Source organism: Aegilops tauschii, chromosome 4 (genome assembly GCF_002575655.3).
Source record: "Aegilops tauschii subsp. strangulata cultivar AL8/78 chromosome 4, Aet v6.0, whole genome shotgun sequence".
NCBI classification, from domain to species: domain Eukaryota; kingdom Viridiplantae; phylum Streptophyta; class Magnoliopsida; order Poales; family Poaceae; genus Aegilops; species Aegilops tauschii.
Window position 1 is genome coordinate 70,230,327 of NC_053038.3, and position 13,419 is coordinate 70,243,745.

Below are 13,419 nucleotides of genomic sequence, written 5' to 3' on the forward strand. Positions count from 1 at the left end.
CTCTAGTCATCTAAATGATCACGTGATCCATATCAACTAAATCATGTCCGATCATCACGTGAGATGGAGTAGTTTTCAATGGTGAACATCACTATGTTGATCATATCTACTATATGATTCACGCTCGACCTTTCGGTCTTAGTGCTCCGAGGCCATGTCTACATATGCTAGGCTCGTCAAGTTTAACCCGAGTATTTTGCGTGTGCAAAACTGGCTTGCACCCGTTGTATGTGAACGTAGAGCTTATCACACCCGATCATCACGTGGTGTCTCGGCATGACGAACTTTCGCAACGGTGCATACTCAGTGAGAACACTTATACCTTGAAATTTTAGTAAGGGGTCATCTTATAAAGCTACCGTCGAACTAAGCAAAATAAGATGCATAAAATATAAACATCACATGCAATCAATATAAGTGATATGATATGGCCATCATCATCTTGTGCCTTTGATTTCCATCTCCAAAGCACCGTCATGATCACCATTGTCACTGGCGCGACACCTTTATCTCCATCGTAGCATCGTTGTCGTCTCGCCAACTATTGCTTCTACGACTATCACTACCGCTTAGTGATAAAGTAAAGCAATTACATGACGATTGCATTTCATACAATAAAGCGACAACCATATGGCTCCTGCCAGTTGCCGATAACTCTGTTACAAAACATGATCATCTCATACAATAAAATTTAGCATCATGTCTTGACCATATCACATCACAACATGCCCTGCAAAAACAAGTTAGACGTCCTCTACTTTGTTGTTGCAAGTTTTACGTGGCTGCTATGGGCTGAGCAAGAACCGTTCTTACCTACGCATCAAAATCACAACAATTTTTCGTCAAGTATGTGCTGTTTTAACCTTCAACAAGGACCGGGCATAGCCACACTCGATTCAACTAAAGTTGGAGAAACTGACACCCGCCAGCCACCTGTGTGTGAAGACGTCGGTAGAACCAGTCTCGCGTAAGCGTACGCGTACTGTCGGTCCGGGCCGCTTCATCCAACAATACCACCGAATCAAAGTATGACATGCTGGTAAGCAGTATGACTATTATTGCCCACAACTCACTTGTGTTCTACTCGTGCATATAACATCTACGCATAAACCTGGTTCTGATGCCACTGTTGGGTAACGTAGTAATTTTAAAAAATTCCTACGCACACGCAAGATCATGGTGATGTATAGCAACGAGAGGGGAGAGTGTTGTCCACGTACCCTCGTAGACCGTAAGCGGAAGCGTTATGACAACGCGGTTGATGTAGTCGTACGTTTTCACGATCGACAGATCCTAGTACCGAATGTACGGCACCTCCGCGATCTGCACACGTTCGGCTCGGTGACGTCCCACGAACTCACGATCCAGCATAGTGTCGAGGGAGAGCTTCGTCAGCACGACGGCGTGATGACAGTGATGATGAAGCACTGCAACGATATGACCGAGGTGGATTATGGTGGAGGGGGGCACCGCACACGGCTAAGAGATCAATGATCAATTTGTGTGTCTATGGGGTGCCCCCCTCCCCCGTATATAAAGGAGTGGAGGAGGGGGAGAGGGCCGGCCTCCTAGGCGCGCCCAAGGGGGGAGTCCTACTCCCGGTGGGAGTAGGATTCCCCTTTTCCCTTGTTGGAGTAGGAGAGAAGGAAGGGGGAGAGAGAGGGAAGGAAAGGGGGGGCCGGCCCCCACCCAATTCGGATTGGGCTAGGGGAGCGCGCCCTCCACTTTGTTCTTCCTCTCCTATATTCCACTAAGGCCAAATAAGGCCCATATACTCCCTGGGGGGTTCCGGTAACCTCCCGGTACTCCGGTAAATGCCCGAACTCACCCGGAACCATTCTGATGTCCAAACATAGCCATCCAATATATCGATCTTTATGTCTCAACCATTTCGAGACTCCTCGTCATGTCCGTGATCACATCCGGGACTCCAAACAACCTTCGGTACATCAAAACACATAAACTCATAATACCGATCGTCACCGAACGTTAAGCGTGCGGACCCTACGGGTTCGAGAACTATGTAGACATGACCGAGACACGTTTCCGGTCAATAACCAATAGCGGAACCTGGATGTTCATATTGGCTCCCACATATTGTACGAAGATCTTTATCGGTCAAACCGCATAACAACATACGTTGTTCCCTTTGTCATCGGTATGTTACTTGCCCGAGATTCGATCGTCGGTATCTCAATACCTAATTTAATCTCGTTACCGGCAAGTCTCTTTACTCATTCCGTAATGCATCATCCCGCAACTAACTCATTAGTCACATTGCTTGCAAGGCTTGTGATGTGCATTACCAAGAGGGCCCAGAGATACCTCTCCGACAATCGGAGTGACAAATCCTAATCTTGATCTATGCCAACTCAACAAGTACCATCGGAGACACCTGTAGAGCACCTTTATAATCACCCAGTTACGTTGTGACGTTTGGTAGCACACAAAGTGTTCCTCCAGTATTCAGGAGTTGCATAATCTCATAGTCATAGGAACATGTATAAGTCATGAAGAAAGCAATAGCAATATACTAAACGATCAAGTGCTAAGCTAACGGAATGTGTAAGTCAATCACATCATTCTCTAATGATGTGATCCCGTTAATCAAATGACAACTCATGTCTATGGCTAGGAAACTTAACCATCTTTGATTCAACGAGCTAGTCAAGTAGAGGCATACTAGTGACACTCTGTTTGTTTATGTATTCACACATGTACTAAGTTTTCGGTTAATACAATTCTAGCATGAATAATAAACATTTATCATGATATAAGGAAATATAAGTAACAACTTTATTATTGCCTCTAGGGCATATTTCCTTCAAGCAGAACATCTCTGAGCTTGACACCAACGCCCGTCACCTGCCTCCAGCACCACCACAGCAGCCACCGAAGAAAAGAATGACGGATCACCTCCTCACCCGAACTTGACGCGGCTCCATTGCTGATATGCAGCTTTGCGGACCTCCAAGGTGGCTCACCAAAAGTGAAGCCCTTGCCGTTAAACGAATCAGACCGGGGCAACACCCTGGACACGCCATCAAACTCAAGATCTGGCACCCCACGACGACTAAGACGCCGAAGGAGGAAACCATACCTGTCATCCATGAACCACGAACCCAGCACACGTTCCGTCTTCCAGATGTCGTCGATGCAGACCACAATCTGCATCCGCTCCTGGACTACCTCCCAAGCTCTGCGCACCCCGAGGATGCGGCCGCCACCACGCCATCCTTATTTGAACAGTCTGGTTTCCAAATTCATCCCCAACCATAAGACCGATGGCCTCGTCAGGGAAGGATCTGAAGAATCTTTATTCAGCGATGTCATCGTCGCTGCCGAAGCCAAAACGATGAACAGCCTAAAAATCTAGACTACGAGAGAGTAAAAACGATCCACGTGCGTGAATCCAGCGACCCCCTCACCACTGACGACCGAGGGAGCCGCCGGAGGACGACGCTAGAAGATTGGCCTCCTGGCGGCGGCTAGGGTTCCAGCCGCCAGGAAGAGAGAGAAAACGATCTGACGTCACGGCTATATCGAAATATTTTTAGTTGGGAACTTGTACTAGTTTCCCCCAGCTACAAGTATTTCCATACAGAGATAGTATAAAGAAAAAAATTCGTATCAATATGGTGCCGCCCGCGGCTCCTGCCTATACTAATATTTTGGGCAAATCTTTATATTATTTTTTGTAAAATTTCACATCTGTGGTATTTTTGATATATTCTCGTCTACTTTCACAGTTTCACTGATGCAAAACTTACACTCATTCCCAAAATTTTAAGAACGCATTAATACCATCCGATCATCATCATGACAAACGAAACCCAAAAAAAACAAGACATGGCAAATGTGGCTAGCGTCTTCAAATCGTTGAAAAAAAAGGTACGCTTTTGCGTGCATAAAAAACATCGTATAGAAGCATTTCATCCTGTATTCTGTAAGTGATGTCATGGCGACCACAATACCAGTTTATTGGGATGGATAGGACTACAGAATAATTGCTTGGGTGCGTAGGAAGGACATGAAGAATGGAGGCAATGAGACATGATACACAGAAAGGAACAGACGCATTTTGGTGTTGCCATTCCAACTGCGGGCATTCGATAAAAGAAGGCACTCCAACGCAAAAACCAAAATACTGGCCTGGACCGTGTCTCACGCCCGGCATTCCGGCGAGGCGTTGTAGAGGGTGAAGTCGAGCGGCGTCTTGGCGGCGTAGGTGAAGGTGATGGGCTTGCCGTTGAAGATGGGCCAGCCGCTGTTGATGAGGCACAGCCCTTCCTCCCGGTTCAGCAGCCGGATCTTGGTCGTGTCCAGGATCACCGCCTTCACCTCGCCGAGGTTGCACGACATCACCACGCGGCTCTGCGGGCACGAGCACAGGTTCTCCACCGTCACCTCGTGCTGCGGCACGTTCAGGACCCGCCGCCCCGTCAGCACCGACGACACGCGGATGTCCTCCAGCTCGCACGGCCCGGGGTCCCCACCGGCATGCCCTGCGGACACGTCAACGGTACTACGTAAGATCCAAGGATCGATCGATGTGACTAAACTGCGACGGCGAAGTATTATACTGTATTGTCCTTGCGTACCTGTATGGAGAAGAGCTGCAGCGAAGAGCAGGACGAAGATGCAGGCCTTGGACGTCATGGCTGAAGAGCTAAGAAATAAGCTTTGATGTTATCAAGATTGCTTGGCCAGCTATTATATAGGCCTGCTGGCTCATGCATACGGACTACCCATCGGATGTACGTCCATCATGAGTTTGGTGCTTCCGTTTATATAATCTCCTTCCATGAATGCTCTCTCTCGTGCCAAAATTCCGTGATGATTTGTGGTTTCTTACCAAGTACTCCGTACTATTTTTTATCTCAACGAAATTAATTAAGGCCGTGAGATTATTCGGTAAGCAATCAACTAATCATCTCCGACGGAATCCTTGCACTAATTTCCTTCTATCTTCAGGAGAGTAGGGACACAAAGTTTGGAATGAAATCATTCTCCGTGCATACCGACGACAGAAATACGATTTGGAGTCACAAATATATGCCCGGTGCCTCTTGTACTGAACTCATGCTGGTTTCTCTAATGAAAATCGGAGGAAAACCCTCTTTGTACTGAACTTAGGCTGGTGTCGATCCGCTCGCCCATCTTGGTCCCATCAAATCTCTGCCACTACCTATCGGGACTCGTGCCTCGATCGGCCGAAAGCCGAAACACCAAGCGGCAACGTCGTACGCACGCACGGACACCTCTGGTTACTTGAAGGTGTCAAGCAGTAGTCATAGCCGTCGCACTGAAACTCGAGACCGAAGTTCCGGAACGGCTTCTCCTGCACCGTGAAGAAGCCGGTCTTGCTCTTCGAGACCTTCGGCGGTGGCGGGGGTGTGGCTTGGAATCGGGCGTTAGAGTCGCGGGGAGACGATCGGCGGAGTCACGGAAGCTGTGCAGCGTGGCAGCGGGAATAAAGATTCTCCAAATCGAGCGATGGTGTGGCGGCGGCCTAAATTTGGGTTGTGAATGGGTCGAAGGCGGACGAAAAACAGATGTTTGTCTGTTTGCTCTCACATGTTGGGCCGCAATTTGCGTGCGTTGGAGTTGGCCTAAAATCGGACATTAGATTTTCAACTGATTCTGGTAAATAAAGAGCATTGTTCGGTTTAAAAAGTTAAAATAAAACGCAAGTTTCAGTTGGCTTAGCCTTCTCCCAAATCCTCCTAGTAATCTTTCTATCCCTTTATAAACGTTACTGAATAAATAAATAAAGAGCGTTGTCCGACCAAAAAAAGGTAAAATGAAACGCAAGTTTCAGTTGGCTTAAGCCTTAGACGGTCCCTGAAACTTGAGTTTGCAAGTGTGAGACTGATGCCTAGTAGCCTGGATCTGGAAGAAGGACGAGCACATTTGACTACTGCTCGTGTACGTACGTGGTGACCTCGCTGGGAAGGAAGGCATGGCCATGAAACATGTTTAGGGAGGCACGCCCTGACATGTCCCTCGTCTCTTCTTTGGAGAAGCGGGACACTGACCGCACCGCTCTGCGCCTCGTGTCGACCTCGACCAGCCACACCGTGTCGTCTCCCCCGGCTTCGACACCAGCGTGGCCGTGGCGTCCCTCGCTCACCATGAAGCAGAGCGCGTCGGGGTCGGCCATGCTCACGACGGGGTACTCCGGCGGGACACGCGGGAGGTGCTCGTAGCCGGAGAAGGCCCAGAGCTCGGCGGCACGGAACTCGCCGTCCTTCTCCCACTCCATGCTGCCGTCCCGCGCCTTGCCCAGGGTCCAGATGGTGACGGTGAAGACGAAGAGCAGGCCGCGGTCGACGCTGACGAACTTCACCGTGTCCCCGGCGGTGACGCAGACGCTCCGGGACGCCTCGGGGCACTCCTGGCCGTGGTCGGGCTTCGCCCATGGGGTGTCGACGGGCAGCGGCACGTACGTGAGCGCGGAGCCGCCGTCGGCGAACACGCGGCCGACCAGGATGCCACGGTAGTAGTCGACCCAGCACAGGAACCGGCCGCCGACGGGCACGACGGCGTCGGTTTCCCAGCACTGCAGCGCCAGGTCCTTGCCCCTGCCGTCGAGGACCTTCACGCGCCTCACCTCCCACTTGTCGGACTCGGACGGCCCGGGGCCCGGCGAGAGCAGCACGCAGAGGTCGAACGCCACCGGCGTGCCGTCGCCGCCAGCCGTGCGGAGCTCGGCCACGGCGAACGCGCCCTCGCCGCGGCGGCGCAGGATGCCGATGCCCTTCCTGGTGAGCGCGGACCGGGGAAGCAGCGACAGAGACGGCGGCCGGGCGCCCCTCGCCTTGTAGAGGAAGTAATCGATGCTGCGGGAGGAAACGGTGAGCTGGAGGAGAACGGAGTCGTCGTGCGCGGCGACGACGCGGGGGTACGCGAAAGACGAGTCCTCCCTGCTCGGTCCAGACGGCCAACGGAGGTAGAGGCGGGAGGTCGCCGGTGGCGCGGCGAACCGGAACGACACGCTGATGACCGTGCCGGTGGAGGTGCGGGACGACGCCACGGTGGCCGCGTCGGCGTCGGCCTGGTCCTCGCGGTGGCCGAGCCGATCGAGCAGCACCCAGGGAGGGCGGGGCACGACGGCCGTGGGATCATCCAAGGTTTTGCTGGGTCGGGCCTCCATGGCTGCCTTGCTTTTTCCGATCGCAATCTGCACCTTTTTTATATATATTTTTTTAGAAGAATTTTTTTATATATAAGGAGAGGACGTAAGAATTGGGCCCGGACCGGACTCTACCTCTGATTTTGTACTCTGGTTGAAAACTACTCTGCCTTTTATCGTTGAGCAAGCCGACTTAAGTTACTCCCCCCCAAAAAAAAGCCGACTTACGAAGTGCTCCTTCTTCACATTCTAACCGACTTGACGAAATGTGCTTGTTCTTTATTTATTTTTTTGAAACAAGTGCTTGTTGTTTATGATGATGCCGCCTTAATGCCTCAGTCCAGATTGCGTGCATGCGTGTTTTCAGCATGTGGTCGATGCAATTTGATGCCCCTTCAATCAACCAAGTAAGCTAAAACAAACTTTCTTCAGAAGTATCAGACATCTAACCGTACCGCCTTAACGCGGTGATCCAGAAGACCAGAACACGTGCGTGTTTTCGACTTGCGGTGCAGGGAACACTTCAAGCAATTACAGTCGGAAAAAAAGTAAAGCGTGCCCTTGTTTTACTGCAACAGTCAAAGCTGGAATATTTGCATCATTAATCTGGTTTGGTCTTTTCTTGCAAAAAAGATTCATATACTATAGAAGTAAGCATCTCAAAAAAAGAAAATATCCACATGAATCTCGACGTAAGATCAATGACACAGGACTTAGACGTGCAATACTTAGATGCGCTTTAGCAAAAAAGTCAAACATAATAAAAATTAAGTCAAGATCTCATCTTGATTGATTTAGAAACAAATGATTTTGTGTCGGGTACTTGGTTAAAACAAGTTTTTCTTCATAATTGTGTGCTAAAGCTTGCACAACTATCCAAGGTGTCACTGGTACAAAACAAACATATTATTCCGAGACTGAGGTATCACCAAAGCACAAGCTTCACTTGCTGTTTTTGACAAAAAGGAAGAAAACGTAGTGCGACCTCTAGATGCATCTACGGTATACACTTCTGTCCAAACTGACAGAGTACAATTACAACCAACTCTGGACTCCTTTTTCTGTTGAACCCTTTGGCAAGTAAATTCTTTTTTCAAGAAACTCAACCTTCCTTCAAGCATTCCATGACGCCGACCGCCTCATTGTCGGCTTCACAGGCCGGTCCTCCTCCATGGAGATCATCATGAGCGTGGATGGGTCCTCCAGCATCATCCTCGCGACTAGGTAGCCAGCGATGGACCATGTCTGGAACTTCCTGGCCTGCTTGCCGACGAACTTCCCCAGCTTGCCGTCGTAGTACTCGGGCCAGCCGTCCTTGAGGAGCCTTGCCTCGGAGAGCTCGATGGCACGCTTCGCCATTTGTGGCCGCCCAGTCTTGATGCAGGCTGCTGTCAGCAGCCATAGAAGAACTGCAGATGAAACGTGTGAGAATGTTAAAATTCGTAGGCTTTGCATCCCAAGATTGGGTTGTGGGCTTGTGGCTTTGCTTCGTGCATAACCAGAAGCAGAACAAACGATTGAGCATACAAAGCCACGTCTCCACTCCTCAAGTGATAGGAAGCATGACAGAACTTCCCCCAAGCAATCAGAAGAAAGCAGATCAAGGGTTCCCAGAGATTCAAAATCATTTTTTTCCTGACAAACTATGTTGCCATTTATAGCTGTAATATTATTTACAGCTAAAAAGATGTTGCCAAATGGTAATTTCAGAATGAAGTTTATTCTAACCATTTATTATTGTTTTATAATTATTATAGTTGTACTCTTCAATCAGGAAAAAATAGTTTCACTTCAGATAATAACAGTTTTACAAACGAAGAATATTGGGCAGCAAAGAATGCTCACTGAAATAATGACGCTGGCATATAGTAAATTACCTGGCCAAGATCCTCCATTATGATAACTCCACCTAGTATTCTTGGGGTCGCAGCCAGTAATTATTCTCCATTCATGGTTCTCAAGTGCAGGATATACTATCTTCAGAGGCACCTCGCCCACTAGCTCATCCCATCTCTCCTCGATGAGATCCATTATTGCCGATGACTGCTCCGGAGTAGCTAGAGATGATATAATGGCAATACAGTTTCCAAGAGCAAACCACCTGAAGTCCATCATAGCAGGGCTGACGTTGCCAAGGAAGTAGCCTCCCCGACAAGGCATGAAATCAAACACCCAATCAGGGATTGAATCCGGAATGACATTGAATTTGTTCACAGCGGTGTGGGAGTATTCTTCTGTTTTGTATCTATATATGTTATTTAGATGTGGAAAATCAAGCCAGAAGTAATTTCTCATGTGGTAGGTTAATGCATGCAGTCGTTGCCCTATCTTCTCTATGAAGTCCTTCCCTTCACCATCCGGCTTAAGCATTTGGAGGGCACATCTTAATGCCATGTAGAAGAGAGCTTGGATCTCAATAGGATAACCGTATATACCCTGAAAATATTTATTAAATTTGTAGCATTACAATCATGTAACAAGGATATTTAGCTCCAACTGAAATTGTAACTCAGATAGTTGAACAAGGAATCAGGAAAATTTAGGATTACATTTCAGAATACAGATTGCCTTTTTAAGTACTGTAATATTACTTTAACTCAAAAGTCGAACAAGCAGCACGAAAAACTTTAGGATTGTATTTTCAGAATACAGATTTTCTTGTGCTAAAAATAATCATACACTTCCTACTTAAAGAAAGATGAATCCTCCATGCCCTATCACACATAAATAAATTAACACATACTCCCTCCATCTCAAAATAAGTGTCGAGTATATTATCTTTATATGTGTCCCTCTTGCATGGTCTTGGTAAATTAATGGTCATATGCCAAAATAATGAAAACCCAATATTTAAAATCTGCAACAGATTAATAACATGCAATACCAACAAGTCAAAGTGCGTTGCTATCTGTAGGTGTCCCTTCTATTAAAGTTTACTGTTTAGGAAAAAAAGTCCTTTTTAGCTGCCAGTCCTGTTCCTGTTGCCACCTCAATTGAATTGTGCTACTATGTAGAGTAGGTTCTGAATTTAAAGCAAATAAAGGTTAAGTGCCTGTACCATTCGACGATCAATCATTGAGCAACCATCAGTGCAGAGCAGAGTTGGGAAAGTATCGAATCCCTCAGATAAGCAAAGATTCAGTATAAGCCGCATGCACTTCTGACAATCAGGTGATTCTGATAAACTAGCATCTCCAGTATATTTTGTATACGCCCGGAGGAGAATAATCCACCAAAATCCAGAGTCCACTGGTGCCACCCTGCCAATTGCGCTCTCACCAAAATCTGCAACTAATGTTTCAGTGTTCCTGTTCACATTACGGTCCACCTTGAAACTTGCAGGCATTGCTCCTGCTCCAAGCTTGAACCGGTCTACCATTTTTTCCGAGCTTTGCAAGTGGACAGTTCTCAAGAGGAAGTTCTTCACTATTTCAGGTTCGTTGTTCATTAGGAAAGCCAATGCACTAGGAACAAAATCCCGCACAAAAACCTGCCGTTGTAAGGATAAAATGAACAACAGTACAGCATCAGATATTAATTATTTTAGGAAAGTAATAAAAAAATGCAAGAGAACGATGAATGTGAAGCAAACAGAGTACCCAAAGCCATAGTGCAAATGAAAATTAAATTACAATGGAAAATTGCATCAATTAGTTTCAGATAATACAGGATGCAAGTGAACACTTTGTAGTTCATCAGTTCATAACTGAGAGTATCCTCAACAGGGCATATAATAATGTAGCATCATTATCACTCCCTCGATCGCAAAAAAATGTTTATCACTACCTCCATTTCAAAATAATTGAAGTTGTAGATTTATCCTAAAATAGTTAAACTTATTTAAGTTTGACCAACTCCATAGAAAAACATGCAAAGGGCTACAACACCGCATATACATAGTTCAAAAATATATTTTATATAAAGAATATCATGAGAGTAATTTGGTGTTCCAGATGTGAATATATTTTCCTATTTACTTGGTCAAACTTAAATAAGTTTGAGTTAGACAAACCTAGAACTTCAATTATTTTGGAATGCAGAGAGTACTAGGCAACCGGACAATTTTACTACTAATTTATTAGATGTCTAAATATCAGAACCTAAGAAAAATGATAACCTGTTTCCAGATATGAGACGATGGATTTTACCTGATCATAATTGAGCACCTCCTCTGATGCGTGATCTACCGCAGCAACGGTACCCACAGGTTGGCCACGAAAATACACAACAGATTTCCTGAGTGCCTCCCATGCCTCATTCACAAGGGGGTGTGGTCCACTTGGCTCACCGAAGTGTGAGCCCGTTGAGAATGGTGACTCAAAACCGGTGCGGAATGCAGGCGAATGCGCCACACTATCAAAGCCGTCATTGTGCCGATGCGAGAGGTCACTCCATGACTGTTCATCAAATGACCTCTTGCGCTCCAGTGTGAACCTTGGCTTGTCAATTAGTAACCGTGAGAGGTCAAGATTGATCTCTGCCTCTGAGGCAATGGAGACATGCGATGACACTCTCTTCATTATACCCTGCTCTGGTCAACTACTATTCAGATGGGCTCCTGCAAGGGAAATGAAATATCAATTCAGGTTCAATCCCATGTTATTGCGAGGATGATTAAGGTGCAGAGAGTTATTCCATTGCAGTACAAATTATCATAGAAAGGTGAAAGCCAGTTCACAAACAGATTTACGGTGAATAAACACTTTGTTCTCATAGAACAAAGTGGACTAATAATACTGGTAAATATTAGAATTACACGAAGCAACTAAACTGGAGTACTAGTCAAGCAATGTATACTATTGGCAGAAATCGGCGCTCCAACGATTAAGGGGGTGCGTATCTACACTGGCCAACGGAAAGCAAGAATCGGTGCTGGTGCATAGAGAAGTACGCAGCAGCATAGTTATTATTATAAACTACGGAACGGCACCAACAGCCACAAGACTTCGATGAAATCAGAGCCTGCAGAGGGCAGCGCTGACGCAACCAACTAGGGCGACCGACAGAGCCAACCACAATGCCGGATCTGAATCTAGACTAGACTAGAGGGGTGAAGAGCTCATAACCTTCTTTCACTTTATAAAATAAATGATGGCCCCGTCAGCTGGAAAGCTCAATAACATGTAAAAAATCAATTCTGTCACCGTCCCTCCATGGCAACGACAGGTGCGATTTGGAAAGCTCAGTAATTGCTGAGAAATATACATCCCCCCTCTCATAAGTCATAATCCAGTATAGTATTTGCGTGACTAGGAAGGCTGTATTATTTCAGGAAAGTTCACCGGATTTTGCTCTGCTGCGACGGAAGCCGCAGCAGAGCAGAGCGGAATCGACTCATCAGCTGTGTGCTCCAACGACGGCTCACTACCGATTTCGTGCGGCATCAAAAACCGAAACCCAGCCCACTGGGGCGGCGAGGCAGATCCAAGGCTGGACGGAAACGGCAGTCAACCACATCGATCAAACTCCTACCGAACCAGATCCGTGCACCAGAGCAGCACGGAACCGATCGCGGGGGCAGAGGCCAAGGAAGATGAGAGCCGGGGGATCGGCGAGAGAGAAGGACGCACCGTGCCGGGGGGTCGTCGTCGCCGCGCCGGACCGGGCAGGCGGCGGAGCAGACGGAGGCGGCGGGGGGGTGGGGGTGTAGTGCGCGGGCGCGGGGAGGAGGCGGCATGTTGAGCCGGAGGCGGGTGTATTTATAGGGGCGCGCGCCAAATGGGCGTCTTCCTTCCTCGATGCTGCCGGTGTTCGAAAATCTCCCTCGGCTGCGGCCGATCATACTCCTGCCTTGTTGCTTCGCCTTTTGTCTTCTCCTTCCTTTCAAAAAACCATTTCTGTGTTGCAAATGGAATGTTTTGTATTTTCTTCTCGATTTGTTTCCGGGTGGTGACGTGTGACGCGCGTGGCGGGTGAAGAGGGTTTTCAACGTGGTAAAAACAATAGGAATGTGCCATTTCGATATCCATGTGGGATGTGGTTACCAAACGGCACGCCGTGTGCTCGGATGCAAATGATTGTTGATATGCTTACCAAAAATGAGTTGCTCTGTACGATGAGATAGTACAAGGAAACCAATGTCTAAAACGGATTTGGAGAGAGAGTCGTAATGCAACGGACCCCACGAAATCTCCTGGTACATCACATGTTTTCGGATTTTGTTAATTTCACGCGCATTTTATTTTAAAGATATTACGCGCGGGTTTATTATTTTCATTTTTCTTTCTTTTTTCTTTTTGATCTTTTTTGATCTTATTCTATGTGGCGCGTAGCTACACTTGCGT

At 47.4% G+C, this 13,419-nt stretch overlaps 4 protein-coding genes across 4 annotated transcripts in view; 1 reads left to right on the forward strand and 3 right to left on the reverse strand.

The window, feature by feature from the left end:
- Nucleotides 1-2,672, forward strand: part of LOC109733447 (disease resistance protein RGA5) — a 50,319-nt gene extending 47,647 nt beyond the window's left edge. Inside the window, exon 13 of the mRNA XM_073496299.1 lies at nucleotides 2,289-2,672. Within this exon, the coding sequence (XP_073352400.1) occupies nucleotides 2,289-2,345 (57 nt within the window). The 3' untranslated portion in view covers nucleotides 2,346-2,672. The remainder of the gene's footprint in view (nucleotides 1-2,288) is intronic.
- A 1,252-nt stretch (nucleotides 2,673-3,924) lies between these two features.
- LOC109733432 (uncharacterized) lies at nucleotides 3,925-4,659 on the reverse strand. The gene is made up of 2 exons (XM_045227220.2): nucleotides 4,602-4,659; nucleotides 3,925-4,505 (listed from the first exon to the last, which is right to left on the reverse strand). Exons 1-2 carry the CDS (start codon nucleotides 4,657-4,659, stop codon nucleotides 4,165-4,167), a joined length of 399 nt encoding a protein of 132 aa, XP_045083155.1. The 3' UTR covers nucleotides 3,925-4,164.
- Nucleotides 4,660-5,724: 1,065 nt separating this feature from the next.
- Nucleotides 5,725-7,850, reverse strand: LOC109733422 (uncharacterized). The gene has a single exon (XM_020292638.3). It carries the CDS (start codon nucleotides 7,154-7,156, stop codon nucleotides 5,918-5,920), a length of 1,239 nt encoding a protein of 412 aa, XP_020148227.1. The 5' UTR covers nucleotides 7,157-7,850; the 3' UTR covers nucleotides 5,725-5,917.
- Nucleotides 7,851-7,958: 108 nt separating this feature from the next.
- LOC109733446 (probable alkaline/neutral invertase F) lies at nucleotides 7,959-13,065 on the reverse strand. Its single transcript, XM_020292665.4, has 5 exons — nucleotides 12,706-13,065; nucleotides 11,284-11,693; nucleotides 10,194-10,625; nucleotides 9,013-9,571; nucleotides 7,959-8,544 (listed from the first exon to the last, which is right to left on the reverse strand). The coding sequence occupies exons 2-5, from the start codon at nucleotides 11,653-11,655 to the stop codon at nucleotides 8,249-8,251; spliced, it is 1,659 nt and encodes a 552-aa protein (XP_020148254.1). The 5' UTR covers nucleotides 11,656-11,693; nucleotides 12,706-13,065; the 3' UTR covers nucleotides 7,959-8,248.
- Nucleotides 13,066-13,419: the final 354 nt, after the last annotated feature.